The sequence below is a fragment of the Coturnix japonica genome, chromosome 1 (genome assembly GCF_054131305.1).
Source record: "Coturnix japonica strain WE chromosome 1, WE-NBRP24, whole genome shotgun sequence".
Classification (NCBI taxonomy): Eukaryota; Metazoa; Chordata; class Aves; order Galliformes; family Phasianidae; genus Coturnix; species Coturnix japonica.
In genome coordinates this window covers 84,372,368-84,387,279 of record NC_140663.1, presented here as the reverse complement: position 1 = coordinate 84,387,279, position 14,912 = coordinate 84,372,368, and the positions used below count along the sequence as shown (strand labels likewise).

Genomic DNA, 14,912 nt, shown 5'->3' with positions numbered 1-14,912 from the left:
TCCTTTAATGGTAGGGAACCTTTAAATTTTCATGCCTGTATTTGTTTAGAGAAAGATCTTTGAATTCCACTTGTCTTTTTCCCATAATTAGAAGCTCGGCACAGGCTGCTTGGTTGTGACCTTCATGTTTTCTAACAAGATTACTGCTCTCCCATTGACACAACTCCAAGGCACAACAGGGAAGAGCCAGCACTGGTGTCACAGAGGGACATGAGTGGAAAATGAGGGCTTGCACAGGTGTTGCTAAGGGTCACTGCCTTCCCCAGGTGCTTCCTTTCTTGGTGATAAAGCACAGAGGGGTAATCAGCCTAGCCTGGTGCAATGGTCACAGGAGGGGAAGAAACACAGTAATGCCACCTTCATACTCTAACTTGCAAGTGACCTTGCTTGGAATTGAAATATTGCTAACAAGAGATGTGAAGATGATGAACTCATAAGTGTTCTTGAGTGAGCCAAGTCCCTGCTGCCTAACAAATGAACCTGTTTCCAGTGGGGGATACCACTGTGACCATGATGAGCTAAAACACTCAGCCTGGTGGCTTTTGGTTTAAGTGTGCTGAACACAGAGCACTCTCAGTTTGTCTTCAGCCTTCACCTCTCCAGTGACCTGACAGACCTCGACTGGGTGATATTTATAACACATTGCAAGGCCTGTTGTCTTTCTGTAGGGCTGCTTTTCCAAGCTACTAATGGGGTGCAGAGAGGATATGTATTGCTGTTGATTTTCAGTACTGGATGGATGCCTACCAACCTTTGTGAATCCATTAGATTTAGATGCCCACATCTTCAGGGGCTTTCTGGTTGGCCATCTTAGACATAGAATTATAGAATCACTCAGGTTGGAAAAGACCTTAAAGATCATCAAGTCCAACCACAACCAAACCATATTACCCTAACTCTAACAACCCTCTGCTATATCATGTCCCTGAGCACCACATCCAAACAGTTTTTAAACGCATCCAGGGATGGTGACTCAACCACCTCCCTGGGGAGCCTATTCCAGTGCTTAACAGCCCCTTCTGTGAAGAAATTTTTCCTGTTATCCAACCTAAACTTACCCTGGAGCAACCTGAGGACACTTCCACCCTTCCTGTCACCACTGAGAAGAGACCAACCCCGCTCGCGTTGTAAACACCTTTCAGGTATTGGAAGAGAGCAATAAGGTCCCCCCTCAGCCTCCTTTTCCCCAGACTAAACAGCCCCAGTTCCTTCAGTCTCTCCTCACAGGGCATATTCTCCAAGCCCTTCACCAGCCTTGTTGCCCTTCTTTAGATCTGTTCCAGTACCTCCATGTCCTTTTTGTACTGAGGTGCACAAAACTGAACACAGTACTCGAGGTGAGGCCTCACCAATACCGAGTACAGGGGCAGGATGACTTCCCTTGTCCTGCTCACCACACCATTCCTGGTACAAGCCAGGATGCCATTGGCCACACTGCTGGCTTATATTCAGCCGACTATCCACCAGTACACCAAGGTCACTTTCCATCAGGCAGCTTTCCAGTCACTCCTTCCCATGCCTGTAGGGTTGCCTGGGGTTGTTGTGACCAAAATGCAGGACTAGGAGGAGCTGCTACCTGATGAGATCTAGTGACTTGCCACCTAACCTGAGGTGCCTGAGGTTCTTGTTGCAATCACAAAACTTGTGGACACGTCTGAATTACTGAAGTCTTCGTAGCGTGGGACAGGGCACCTCACCTCTGCTCTTTTGGAACCAATAAAGAAGACAAATACATATATCCTGATGACTGGGGTTTTTCTAAAAGTGCTCAAAGGAGAAGAAGGTACAAAAAATACTCAGTGTATCAGTATAGTTTCTATAAATGTATATTTTCCATAGCTTTTTATATATTTTATAAGCAGTAAGTAACTAGTACTGGAAAAAGGAGCTGTACTTACCGTGCCTTGGAAGGTATTTCGCTGCTAGGATGACAGCCAGTAGGAAGGTGATAATGATGATACTTGAAGCAGTAATGACATTATAGGATGGAAGTGCAGAGGAGACAATGCAGTCATTTGCTTTTGCTGAGACAGAAGAAACAAAGCATAAGTATAGGGCCCAGCAACATTTTGTCATTTTCACGCAATAGCAAGTATGTCAATTATGGTGTTTTAGGCCAAATTCTAACTGGGATATTCAGCCTGAAAATACACCTATTCAGTAAGCAAACAGACAATGCTGAAACCTAATCTATAGGAGCCCTTCATTTCCCCTACGTGTGCTGTATACTGAAATTTTTGTCACATCCACAGAATCCAAAACACTGGATCTCTGTCCAGAATGGGAGCGAGACAGGCCTATAAGTACTTAAAGCAACTAGTTAGTCTTGGTTAACCTTGGTAACTCTATGATTCTATGTATTTAATAGACTGGAGGTGTCATTCTCAACATGGAAGGAAAAGGATCTTAGGAGACAGTTCAGCATCAGCGGGACTGTATCTTTTGGCTTAGCATCACTGAGGATGGCTATTCTACCACTTGTAAATATGAGTAGATAACAGACCATGCATACAGTACAGGACAACCCTAATTTAAAAGAAAGGCTGCACTGGGTATCTGTTCGTAGGTCTTCAGATTTTCACCATCTACACGTTGCACAACTAAGCATCATCCAGCTTCTGAGATGCTACTTTGACCTGCTGTACAATCTGACCTCACGTGTCCCCCACTGCAGAGTTTGCCTCCTGTGTCTACCAGAAGTTGTGATCTGTCCAGAAGTACACATGCATGAAAGACTTGTTTGGAGGACTATTTTCATTGTGCTGAAGCAGGAGTGGTTGCACTTCTAAAAAGCCAAAAGGTGAGGGCTTTGTGACTGTGTCCTCATTGTTAATTGCACCCTTCTTTGATAACGTGTGACAACAGTATGTTACTATTACTTTTTTGTTTGTCAGTCTCCATTAGTCCTGAAGCTGAGTGGCACATCTCCTCACAAGCCCCTTTGATAGAAGACTGATAAATATATAATATAAATAAATAAATATATAAAAATCCCTTTCTGCTGCAAAACACGTAGACTGCAGTGTGCTGCCTTGCCTCATGCTGTTTCCACTTGTCCCTCAAGCTTTTCAAGGGACAGACTTAGCTATTACATTATCACTTCTAAGCCAAACAGCGATGGAATTTTATCTGTTCGAGTTAACTCTATATTAAATGTGTATGAAAGCAGTATTTTGTCCAGACCCCCAGCTAACTTTTCCCGTTACTGAAGCAGGAACAAACACGCTTATGAAATGAGAAAAGTCTTAGTAATTGCAGCCTTTGAATCACACACATTACTCAAGTCCCTCCATTCAAATACCAGGTCTGTGTCACGCTACTGGCAGTGAGACCATGCTGGTACAGAGAAACACTGAGTGGTGGCAGCCCCAGCCTGTGAGAGCTGCTGGTGCTGACACCACCTGATCACAGCAGGATCCAGCTGCCCTACCAGCCCAGCTGTGATTCCCCATAGAGGGAATCCTTGTAGAAAAAGTTGCAGCCATAGATGAAAGTTAATGCTTGCTGAATGATTCTGGAGACTAAACTGTATACAAACACAAAGAGGCAGCGGGTGGTGCATTTCAGCAATCAAGCTGGTCACAGCAGCTGTGAAACAGAGAGTGACATCCACTGGTGCAGATTTTTATGAGCATGGCACTCAGGTTCTTGTTCATCACTGTTAACAACGCATAGCTAATAGTCGTGACTATGCTGAAAAATGGTGTTTTGTAGAGCAAATTCTCAGCTATCAATTAGTGTTATCGTGCTCTTTGTACCTGTTGTGGTTTCCACACAAAATAATACCACCAAGCTGTTATTTTTGGAGCAACCTACATTGTATAAAAACTTACCTAGAAGCAAACTGGTGGACCTGAGAAAGCCATCATATTCAGCGAAGCAAGTGAAGTTGAGATCTTTGGTCACGTTGAGCCACAGTGTGCCAGTGACGTTGTATGGGCTGAGGCTCGACTCAGACTCCCAGGTGGTATTCAGCACCACAGACACGTTGTTGAGGACTCCATAGATTTTGGGCTTGGGGAAGCCTCCATGAGAAGAACATCTTACCACCATTTCTGTTGATTCACATGAACTAGCGGTTACTTCTCTCTCTATGCTCGGCTTGCTGAAGTCAGCTGAAGAAAGAAAGATTAGGAAACATTTAGAAACTCACGGTCAAAGCAAAGAGTCCCCTGTGGGACATCCCTCCTCTATCATAATCTGTTTGGCCTTTCTTATGTCTTAGCATTCTCCCTCCAGCCCTGGCATCTTATTCTATAGACTACAGATGGTTGACTATAGTCTATTCCCGATAAAACAGAAAAGTGGTTTCTGAAGGCAAGGAATTGGAGTATTTGTGGTGGGGAAGAGATTTGTTGTTGTGCATTTTTCATGTGGTTAACTTCTCAGCTCCCAGTGATACTCCTCTCCACAGCTGGAGAAGTTTCTGACAGTTCAGTTCCCTATTTTCTTCTTGACTCCCATAAAGATAACTGAATGTAACTCCTTGCACAGATGTCCATCATTCATTCACTCATGTCAGCAAGCAGTGGCCAGATGTCAGGAGCTTGGGATTATTTTTGCTGAGGAATTTCATTCAGTGTGGGAGAATGCTCCTTCAACAACTTGTTTGGAGGATTTCTGGAACTCTCTGCTGCTAAAGGTATTCAAATGTGTATATAAATATGTATGTACCTTATCAGTATCTCTGCTTTTGGCTGAAACCAACCGCCACAAAAACAGTGGTGCAAATGGAAAATCATGTCAATGGAACTTTTTGTAGCCTCCAAGAAAAGATTCAGATTCATTTTGAGCAACTTGGATGAGGAACTTGAGTAGTTTCTTTGAGGTAAAAAGCCTCAGTTCTCCAGCTGAGCTCAGCCTCGGGTTGTGGAGCTGCTGTGCAGTCCACGTGCAGCCCAGCCCCCAGGAAGTGCTGCTGTGGCACAGAGGAACCTTATGGGAGGCTTAACACACACTCTGGCTCTATTTGAGGCGTCATGGTGAACATTGCTACACTATGCTGAAAGCTTCAAGGAATGTCCCTTCTCCCTAGTGGTTGGCACTAGAAAGCCTCACATGTGGGGAGGCAACCCACCTACCAGTAACAAAGAGGGTCACGAGCTCTACACACAAGAAGTGAGATCCAGGTTTGTCCGGTGAAGACTGGAGACTCTGAACAACACACTGGTAAGTGCCACTGTCCAAGATTTCCACACCAGAGATCCACAGGGTGAGGTTCTCAAAGTCCAACTTTGTCCGGTTGACATAGCGTAGATGCTCATCAATCTTTTTTCCTCCTGAGTAGGCCAGCACCACATCTGTGATGTTCATCTGCCAATACACACGGTAGTTTTGCAGGCTCTCTGAGCTGGGAATTTTGTAACAACAAGGCAAGCTGACTTCTTCTCCTACTTTACTTTTGACCACTTTCTTCTCCTGTGCACAGCCTGTTGAGGAGCAAACAAAAGGCACTAAGACAGTGGTGCAGGCCTGCTGCATAATGCTCACCTATTTCAGCTCCATCTGCACCCTAATGTACCTCAGCCCTCCACCTACTGAGCAGTTTACACCTTCAGCTCTGCGCTGAGGGGAGGACTGCCTTGGAAATGCTTTTCATGTGATGCTCCAGTCCTTATTAAGACTTAGGGCACACAGCTATTTTGGTGTGAATTACCAAAAGCAAAGGCAAGAGACTTGCCTGCCTGGACAGAAATTGTGGTGGCACCTTGAAATCCACATCCCAGAATAAAGAACTGCCATGATAGCCATGAGCAGGGATAGAAAAACCCAAACACATCGCCTGTCTGCTATCTCCTGTGCTCAGTGTTTAGCGAGCCCATGTCCTGACTCTCTCACATTCCCTGCTTCCAGACAGGACCACAGTAGATAAATAAACTGTGGGCTTTGATTTGTGTTTTCATTAATTTATTTTTGTAACAAAAAACAATAACCAGAAAAGCAGCCTTTTTAAGATCCCAGAAACAGCCCTACAGTAATAAATAGCAGAAGGAGACACATTTTCATCACCATATTAGCACAGCATTAAGAAATGACCAAGTTTGCATAACCTAGCTAAAAGCAAACTCTCATTTTTGAAGGCCTGTGGGCTCCCTTTGGTCCCCTTTTGAATTACATGCAAACCAGCACAGACATTCCCAAAACATCCACGCCTGTGTCAGTGCCATATCTCAGCACACAGGCGCATGCTTATGACAACAATCTGGCACCCTTGCAAGGGGGAAGTTATGACACCTTTGACCTGCTTAGCCATAATCCTCCATTTTGCATTACTGCTTTCCCACTTCCCTTCCTCTTCAGTGGCTGGGTGCTCACCAGCACCAGGACCATAAGTACAAGGGGGCAGCTCAGCCAGGAACTTCTGCCATTACAGCACTGTATGTGTCTGCTTTTTCCTGAGTCTGTGCAGCTTCAGGGATGATGCTCATCCTCTGCACACCCCAGTTCAGAAGATCGGGTTGTTTTACATTTGCCCTGCTTGCCTTGGCCTCATGCTGTTGGCACTTACCTCCAAGAGTCAGAGATAACTCTCAGATCCCAGGGATGCCCACAAACAACCAGTAGCAATATGGCATGCTGACCTGTGCCTGGTGGGCCTGATGAGATGCTCTGAATGCCTCCAGGTGCCAGAGGGAGACAGGCAGCAGCCCAGTACATCTTAATTTTGGGTAGTGTAACACTACAACACAATGGAAAGCGCAACAATAGTGGAGTGGTTCTAGGTTGTAGCAAGGGAGGATAAGATCAAATGCAGCAGCAAACACAAAAAAACAATGAAAAAAAAGCTGCTTATTCTTGGAAGTCCTCAGGTAGGCAGGGATCTCCAGTTAAAAAATGCTCACCTCCCCTTACCAACCCTTAAATGAGGTCTGGGCAGAGGTGGATCCTGGCTCCACTCCTTTCAGTCATTCAGCTGCATTACATGCAGCTGAGCTCCCCTGGGTAGGCCCTGCCTTCCCAACAGGTGCTCAATCACTGTTTCAAGCTGTGACTTAGTGTTTTCACTACAGCTAGTATTGTGGGTTGCATGCTGATGTTTAGCAGTCCCAAGACCAGAACCAGAAATGAGCTTTCACCCTGTCCTGCCTGCATGCTTTACATCAGACCTGTAGGAAATGGAATAAAATGTCTTAATACCCATTACAAAAGGTTGAAGGTGAAGGTAAATAAACAGATTCTCATTGTGCTGCTTCCCCCCTCCTCACTCAGCCACCTCACTGATCTTCCAGAGGGAAAGGTCTGATAGATGCCAACACAATTTTCCCCACTACTCATACTTCCTCTTATGATGAACGTGGACCAGAGCCACCAGGCAGGGACAGATCAGGAGCCCACTCATCCCACTGACCTGTTTCAGCCCACTGATCTGCGTCTGCTCACTGACCTGTGACAGCCCACTCAGCCCACTGGCCTGTGGCAGCCAGTCACTGGCAGAAAATGGTAGAAAAAGCCATTCTTGCGCAGACCAAGGTGGGACACACCCAGCCAGCCTTTATCAGTCACAAATTGATAGACTTCTTGACACCAGCAGCTTAGTCATTACTGCTGTAGCTATCTTTTGTGAGCAGCCCCTGCCCCTTTGGGAACGCACACGTATCTTTGGCTTCCATAGCATCCCATAGCAGTGAGCTGCCTGGTTTGATTTCACACTGTGTGAGAAAGCACTTCTTTCCATTTGCCTTCCAAGTGACCCATTCTGGCTGTGATTCTTGAAGTCCCTCCCACTGTGTGCCTGCATGTATTGCATGTGGGTCTGCTTGTGTTTTTCCTTGACCACATCTTTGCTTTTTCATGTGGTTCAGCTCTTGTGCTGGCAAGACCGCCAAGGGCAGCCAGCGAAACTTTGGGATCGTGGATCCTGAAAATGACAGCGCAGTTGATTATGTATTTATTTTCTATTTCCTTTTGCAGCAACAGGGGAAGAGTAGGCGTACAGAAAATGTCAGTGTGACGGCACATCATGAGTTGCATGAGGTTCTCTGTGCCTTGCCCCTAAGAGTCTCCTTTGCCACCAAAAGGAGAACAAAAACCTCCACGGCAGTACATATACAAGGGCTGGAAACTCCTGATGATGTCACATCTACCCTTACAAGGTACTATGCAGCCTTGAAACTGCAACCTGAGCACTGAGGGCCTGAAGGAATCAAAGTCCAATAAGAGTCATTCAGCCCCACAAAAGTCCCCTTTCACTTTAAAGGTGAACTGCAAAGCAAAAATGAAAACTCAGTTCTGTCCCATTTCTGTGTTTAATGCTCTCCATAGCCAGGCTGTAGGGGAGGCATCCACCATGGAAAGAATTTTTAATGACTTTTCTAGAGCAAAAAAGAAGCCCCTCTCCTGCCCTTGGTGAAGCTCTCCCTCACTGTGTGCTGGTGTTGCTCCCTCGCTGATATGCTGCAGCGTGTGGCTGATGCTGACCCTTTTCCCCAGACAGAGAAACATGCTCCATTCCAACCACTGTGCTGCAGTTGCCCCCAAAGCGGGGCTAATTGGAACAGAAAGGTGAGCTTAGAAAAACTATCAGGCATTTATATTAGCATAAACGTTCAGAAATTTCAAAAAACTAAACCTTTAAGGGGCTGAACAGTCCCCATTGGTCTTTTTTTACCCCAGGTCATTTTGCCGATGAGGGATCTGAATCTTTCAAAGATTACTACAGCAAGTGTCCTGTGCAACACGTGAATACTGGAAGAAATGCTATAAGCTAAACCAGCTGCTTCGCACTGTTCTGACAAAGCAAAGCAGCTGCTGTGTGTGTTTGGTTAGCTCCTGTCACAGTGACCTCCTAACGGGTCATGTTCATTTACTCATCCCAGATGTGATGGGAGAGCAGAGAACTCCTTTGTGTTCTGAAGAAAACTTGCCTCCCACTTCATTTGGCTGCGGCTCCATTCAGTCTCATTTCCTCCTGCATGCTCACAACTGTCAGTGTGCCACAGCAATGAGAGATGATTATTCCTAGTTCACAGCGATGTCATGGCAGGCTCAAGATGGGGAGAGGGTTGGAAAAGGTTTTCTAAATGTTTTGCTTTGCTTGCTTCTGTGGTGAAACAGCAGTGTGAGCTGTGCTCCCTACCTCCCCGTGCCTCCATCTTCACAGCCACACTCCTGCTAACAGAGCAGTAACTGCCCTTAGAGAATGAATCCTTGAAATCATGTGGTTCAGGCTGTGAAAACCAGAGACCTTCCTGCATCTACAGGCATTTCACACCCTCCTTCCGTGCCATGAAAGCATCCAGAAGGGCATGGGAGGTTGCGCTGTAACTGAGTCACTGCTCTGTCATAAACCTGGCTTTAATAAGAAAGAAAGTGCCGATCACAAAAACTTCCATGATCTGTGATTAGTGACTGAGAAGGAGAAGAGGAATCTGAAATGCTGGGGTGAAGAGGCTCAGAGCAGCCCCAGGGCCGCGACAGCCATCCGGTCCTTCTGCCTTTGTTCCTGATCTCCCCAGCCCTGTCTGGGAACTTCTTGAGATAAAAATCTGCTACTCTTTGAGTCACGCGGGCCCTCAGCTGGGACAAGCCCACCGCCTGGGTATGTCCAGTCTGCTTTGCTTATAAGATGAGTAAGACCGCAACTCCTCTCACTGCAAGTTAGTTGGCACATGTCTAACCTTGGCACTAGCCGGGTCACGTCTAAATGAGGGACTGGAGACGGGCTGCAAAAGTACTTGGGCAACGATGGCATTGACTCAGTAGGTTCTTAATATCTCCCCCTTTCCTGCAGAGTCCTCCACATGGGGAGGAAAGGGTGGAGGACATTCTCATGTGTTACTGGTGTGCACTGAGAGGGACGGTGGCGGTGGGGATGGAAGGACATTTCTGGCTTGGGGAAAGACGCAGAGGGAAGTCTGCCCAATCCTTCCCCTTCTGCATTCCCAGCACCAGGAGCGGGTGACCCAGACAGAGGAAAAGGCAGGGGAAACACTGAATCTGGATGCCCGCAGAAGATTTGCATGTTTTAGTTCCTTTTGAGATCAAATTCCTGCATCTGGCTGAGCACTCTAACAAATCCCAGGTTCCAGCAGAAACTGGATGTGGCAGTTGCGTAAGACAGGCCTTTGGTGGGGGGATTTGTAGCACACGAAGGCAAAAATAAACTTGTTAATTTTTTTCCCCAGAGACCATGTCCCTCACTGACTGTAGCACTTTGTATTCCTCTGTATTTATCCCCCAGCTAGAGATGCCCCCAGATCATTCTACGGCCTCTTCCTATGCTGCCACTATAAATACTGCTGTCTTCACAGCAAAGCTTTGGAAGTCGAGGTCTCCCCACTGCCAAAGGCCCCAGTTCCTTCAGTGCTTACTCAACCTCACTGCCTCACACAATTCCCACGCAGCCAGACCGTCTTGAGTCTAACAGGAGGTGAAAGTGCCCAGCAAGTAGGAAAAGCAAGCAGTATCCCTGTCACGTAAGCCTGCCCAGAATTAGAAATAATTTTAATTTTCATTTGTTCTCAAGTACAAGTCCACAGCCACAGCACCATTTACCTGTGCAGGTTCACCCTGTCTATTGGACATGTACGGCTACACCTCAGGGTCCCTGCCACAGACAGAGCAGAGGTGTGCAGGTGCCCCTTATACCATGCAATATCATTTGGGGCTCACCAAGTCACGGGCATCTTTAGAGTACAGCGTAGCTGGAGGTGCCACCATTACCCAGCACTCAGCACTTTTATTTTCAGCCAGGCAGTCCCCTGGGACTAATGATGTTTTAAAAGCATAACAGTGAAAAAGCAGAAGCAAAGCTCGTGGCATTTCTGTGTTGGGAAAGATTTACATACTCTCAGACAACCTACTGAGACTCCTGAGAGCGGTGCCCCACCAAGGGGACAGAATGGTTGCAATCAGACATACCCACAAAAAGAAAGCTGACATCTTTTCACCTAGCTTAAGTGATTTTAACGTGTTTGCCTTGCCACATCACCATGAAGAACACCATGTTGAAGGCATGCAGGTAGGAAATACATTAGAAAGGAAGGAGGAGTTCCCTGAGTATGGGAGTTCTCCTCCAGCCTGGCCTCCAGCTGCAACTGGATGACAAACTTGCCCCAATCTCATAGCCTTCTTACACAGAAAAAGGAGACCTTGCTCTCCCTTCCTTTCTAGCCCCATGTGCTTGCATTGCTTTCTCTTCAGGGCTCCTTGGAGTCTGGGTCAATGTGCCTTGTTGACATGAAACAAGGGGAAAAAATGAGACTTTCTGGCAGGCTGGGAGCTGGATGAGTTCACCCCATGGTCAGAAAGGGCCAGAGCCAGCGCCAGCAAAGGGACAGGAGCAGGATTTGTGTCAGGTCACCTATGCTGTCCCAACCACGCTGCAGCTCAGCTCAAGGCAGGGTGAGCTGGAGCGGTGTGAGGGCGTGTAGGGCAGCCTCAGTGTGTAAAAATTTCAGCCCCAAACTTTGCATGTTTAAATGCGGGAATGTCTGACATTCACATCACGAACAGCCCATAAATGCATCGGTGCTCCAGAAAAAAAAGGAAAAAGTTCTTGGCTTCGGAGTGATGAGCAGAGTTAATCGGATTTATTCTGATCCAATTGGAAAAAGGACACAACGTTATTAGAAGGGATGTTGGACCCGCGCAAACTCCACGCATGTGTGGAAGTGCGATTTGACTGTGAAAGAATTTTAGTTGTCTGTTCGATTCCACCCCCCCCAAAGAGTTATTTCATTCAAAAAACCCAGCAATAGCAGAACGGGGTCTATAAAGAACAACAGAAGCCCTTAGCTGGGTTTCTGTTTTTTCAGACAGGCTTTACAGCAGGTTTTGCTCTGGACAGACAGGCGGACAGAAACAGAAGTTCCTCAGTTCTTCTGCTGTTGCTTTTAAACCAAAGACTTTGCTGCATATCTGGAGCCAGAGCTCATCAAAAAAGAAAAGAAAAAGAAATACAGCACAGCCCATGCCGGAGCTGGCACTGCAATTAGGCACAAAGCACCTGGTGCTCATTGCCAGCCCGTCAATATTCAGGGGAGGCCAAGAAAGCTTCCTTACCCTCAGTACTACTCTCTGAAACCCAGATCCTCTCTGAGCTCCTTACTTGTGATAAGATGTGAGGGGGATTTCCAGAGTGAGTTACTGGTGAGCAAACATTCCTTTGCCATGCTGAGGAAAGTGAATATTCCCCCCTCCCTTCCCCAGCTCTACAATAAGTCTAAAAAGCTGTAGGGATTTCCCTCAAAACTTCCCAAAAAATTCATAACTGGTAAGAACCAGCTGGACAGTCTCTGGTAGTTGAAAATATTCCAGGGAAGCCAAAAAGGAATATTCCATGGAGCAGACGTGGGGTGACTGGTCCCTGCCATCAGCACCGTTGCCATCTTGGCACATTGGGCAGGGACAGGTCATTCTGAGCTACTTTGTGTGATGTTTTCTCAGCATAACAACCACATACTGAGATGGAGGCAGTAGGTAGGTGTGAAGGTGCAATGGCAGGCAAAAAACAAGCCTGCAGGGATACCAGTAATAGACCATAAATAAATAACTTTGCGCTGTAATCAAGGCTGTAATTGAGGCTGTTCTGCTGCTTTTCCACTGCTCTGAGACAGCAGGGCATTCGTGTGCATCAGCATCTCCAGCAGCAGCTGACATTTCAGGAGCAGCTCTAAATTACAGTCATATATCAGCAGGTCACCTCAGGTGAACCTCAGAGCAGGAAAATTCAATTTATATATGGATAGATGGATAGGTATACAGATTTATATGTATATCTATCTATGTCTATATACATATAGATAGATGGATGGATTGACAGACAGATAGATAGATAGATAGATAGATAGATAGATAGATAGATAGATAGATAGATAGATGATAGATAGATAGATGATAGATAGATAGTTATACACATATACGTATACCATCAGGTGGGGTTAGTTCTGAAGTTGCTGGCCCTTGTGCCCTGCTTAATGCTGCAGGGAAGTCACTGGCAGGGCCATGGCAGCTCCTAGGGCTGCACTGCTCTGCCATGAGAAGGTCAAAAGACATTCTTTGCCATCCCTGGGGGAGGCATCACCTGCAAGTCTTGATAAAGCTCATGTGTGATGCCGTACCATGGAGTTTTAAGGATCACCAGTGAAGGAATATCACTTTTGGGAGAGAAAGGTGGCAGGGTTTGTATGTATGCATACAGAGGGAGAAAAAAAGCTCTTCGGCTGTGCTGTCTTTATCAGCCAACACCAGGAATTCCACAAACTCATTATATGGGAAGGATCTAACAATTGCACCCCGAAAGCTGCCATAATGCTTCCAAAACAGCTTTTTGCCCACTGCCAAATCAAACCCTGCAATTTTGTAATCAATCAGGTTTAGAAAATAACTCTTCTCAGCAACGGGGCGACCAAAGTCAATGCAGTCAATACACTAACCACTAGAACTGCTAGTTTGCTGATATTACTAAACTCTATTTCTAGCACTGATGATTAGCAGCAGGCTGTATATCTAAGCATTGCCTGTCTTTGGACTTGGAATCAGCATCCTTTTTAGTAAACCTACAGGACTGATGAATTAACGTGCACTTATTGCTACGTGAATAGTATAACACAAACCCAGAAACTCCTAAATTACAGATGGAGAAACAGTTCTGCCCAGGATGAATTATTTGCTGATTGCAGTATGGGCAAAATATGCCCATGCCTGATGTGCGCTTTGCAAGCACAGAAGCCAGGGAAGGAGTACGGGGAAGATGTGAGAACAGAGAGCTCACAGAGGGGTCCAGAGGCTGCTTTTTCACCAGTCGGCCCTGCAATTTCATCCCTGCTAAATTCTCTGAGTTCTGTTTTAATATTCTGAGACTGAAAGTCAAAACAAAACCCAGCAGAGAGTATCAGATATCTCACAGTTTCACAACACCACCATGAAAACCTCCTTATTTTGCAGCGCTTGATTTTTAATCAGAGCCCCAGTTCAGCCCTGGTTTGCTCCAGAGTTTCATTATCTGCAATGAAACACCAGGATTGCCATTAAGCACAGCCTGTGAGCACAGATCCCAGCTCAGAAGTGAGCTTTGTGTGCTTACAGGGTTAGCATTTCACACATCTCAGAAGAATCAATCAGAGCCCCTTAAGGTCTGGGTGATCTGTGGGCTTTGGTGAATGTTGTGGCCCATACTGAGAACAGCTATCACTGTCCTCTAACACCGAGCTGTGCTGCCTGAGGGACCCCTCGTTCTGTAGCACAACACATGCCCTGCTCTGTCTCCCCACCACAATCTCATTTTCAGCTACCCAAAAAACTCCAGAACTTGCACAACCACAGGAGCCCAGGAGCCAGCAGCTTGCTTGTCCCCCCAAGCCGAGCACAGCATTTCTTCACCAAGGAGCAGGCTTGTGCCACAAACATCCTTCATTCTCCCACCTCAACAGCAGCAGTTCAGCAGCCAGGAGCATCTGTGTCAGCCTAGGAGAGGCTGTAGGAATGCCTTGGCCATCTCAGCCATGACAGAGGAACTCAAAGAGCCCAAGCTGGCCCTGACCAAGCCAGCATGCCTCCTTCACAGGGAGGCGATGCCGTTGCTTCACTTACCCAAAGTAATGCAATGGAGCACGATGAGCCCGAGCCCGAGCCATCTCTTCAGAGGCCAGCTGGTTGGCACTGGCAGACACCCCATCTTGGTGCAGTGCTGGGCCAGCAGCCGGAGCACCCGCGACCTTCTGCCACCTGCTTCCTCCTCAAGAACCCTCCGGCACAGGCCTTGCCAAGTCTGTTTCCCTCCTCGTCCCCTTGGGCTTCACCAAGAGAGCGATGCCACCACCTCAGTGCTGGGAAGGAGGCAGGGGCTCAGCGCTCGGCCACGGGTCACCGCCAAACTCTCCTTGCTGTCTCTGCAGGGCTGTGGGACTCTCACTCCTCTCCAGGCACTGGGGGAAGGCTGTGCAGGGCGTGGGTACCGGCGCTGATAAGCT

At 46.8% G+C, this 14,912-nt stretch overlaps 2 protein-coding genes and 1 long non-coding RNA gene across 4 annotated transcripts in view; 2 read left to right on the top strand and 1 right to left on the bottom strand.

The window, feature by feature from the left end:
* TIMMDC1 (translocase of inner mitochondrial membrane domain containing 1) overlaps positions 1-2,529 on the top strand; it is a 16,724-nt gene extending 14,195 nt beyond the window's left edge. Inside the window, exon 4 of one of the 2 annotated variants that reach the window (XM_085527114.1) lies at positions 2,369-2,529. In XM_085527114.1, coding sequence (XP_085383240.1) covers positions 2,369-2,451 — 83 coding nt within the window. In that variant the 3' untranslated portion in view covers positions 2,452-2,529. The remainder of the gene's footprint in view (positions 1-2,368) is intronic. The other variant, XM_085527106.1, reaches the window with a different exon arrangement.
* Positions 1-14,912, bottom strand: part of LOC107322032 (T-lymphocyte activation antigen CD80) — a 21,206-nt gene extending 6,294 nt beyond the window's left edge. Inside the window, exons 1-4 of the mRNA XM_015879619.3 lie at positions 14,533-14,912; positions 5,082-5,429; positions 3,834-4,115; positions 1,899-2,024 (exon numbers count right to left, since the gene is read on the bottom strand). Coding sequence (XP_015735105.1) covers positions 1,899-2,024; positions 3,834-4,115; positions 5,082-5,429; positions 14,533-14,617 — 841 coding nt within the window. The 5' untranslated portion in view covers positions 14,618-14,912. The remainder of the gene's footprint in view (positions 1-1,898; positions 2,025-3,833; positions 4,116-5,081; positions 5,430-14,532) is intronic.
* On the top strand, positions 2,675-3,011 carry LOC146762565 (uncharacterized). Its single transcript, XR_014938767.1, has 2 exons — positions 2,675-2,800; positions 2,895-3,011. It is a non-coding gene; the product is annotated as an uncharacterized LOC146762565 (long non-coding RNA).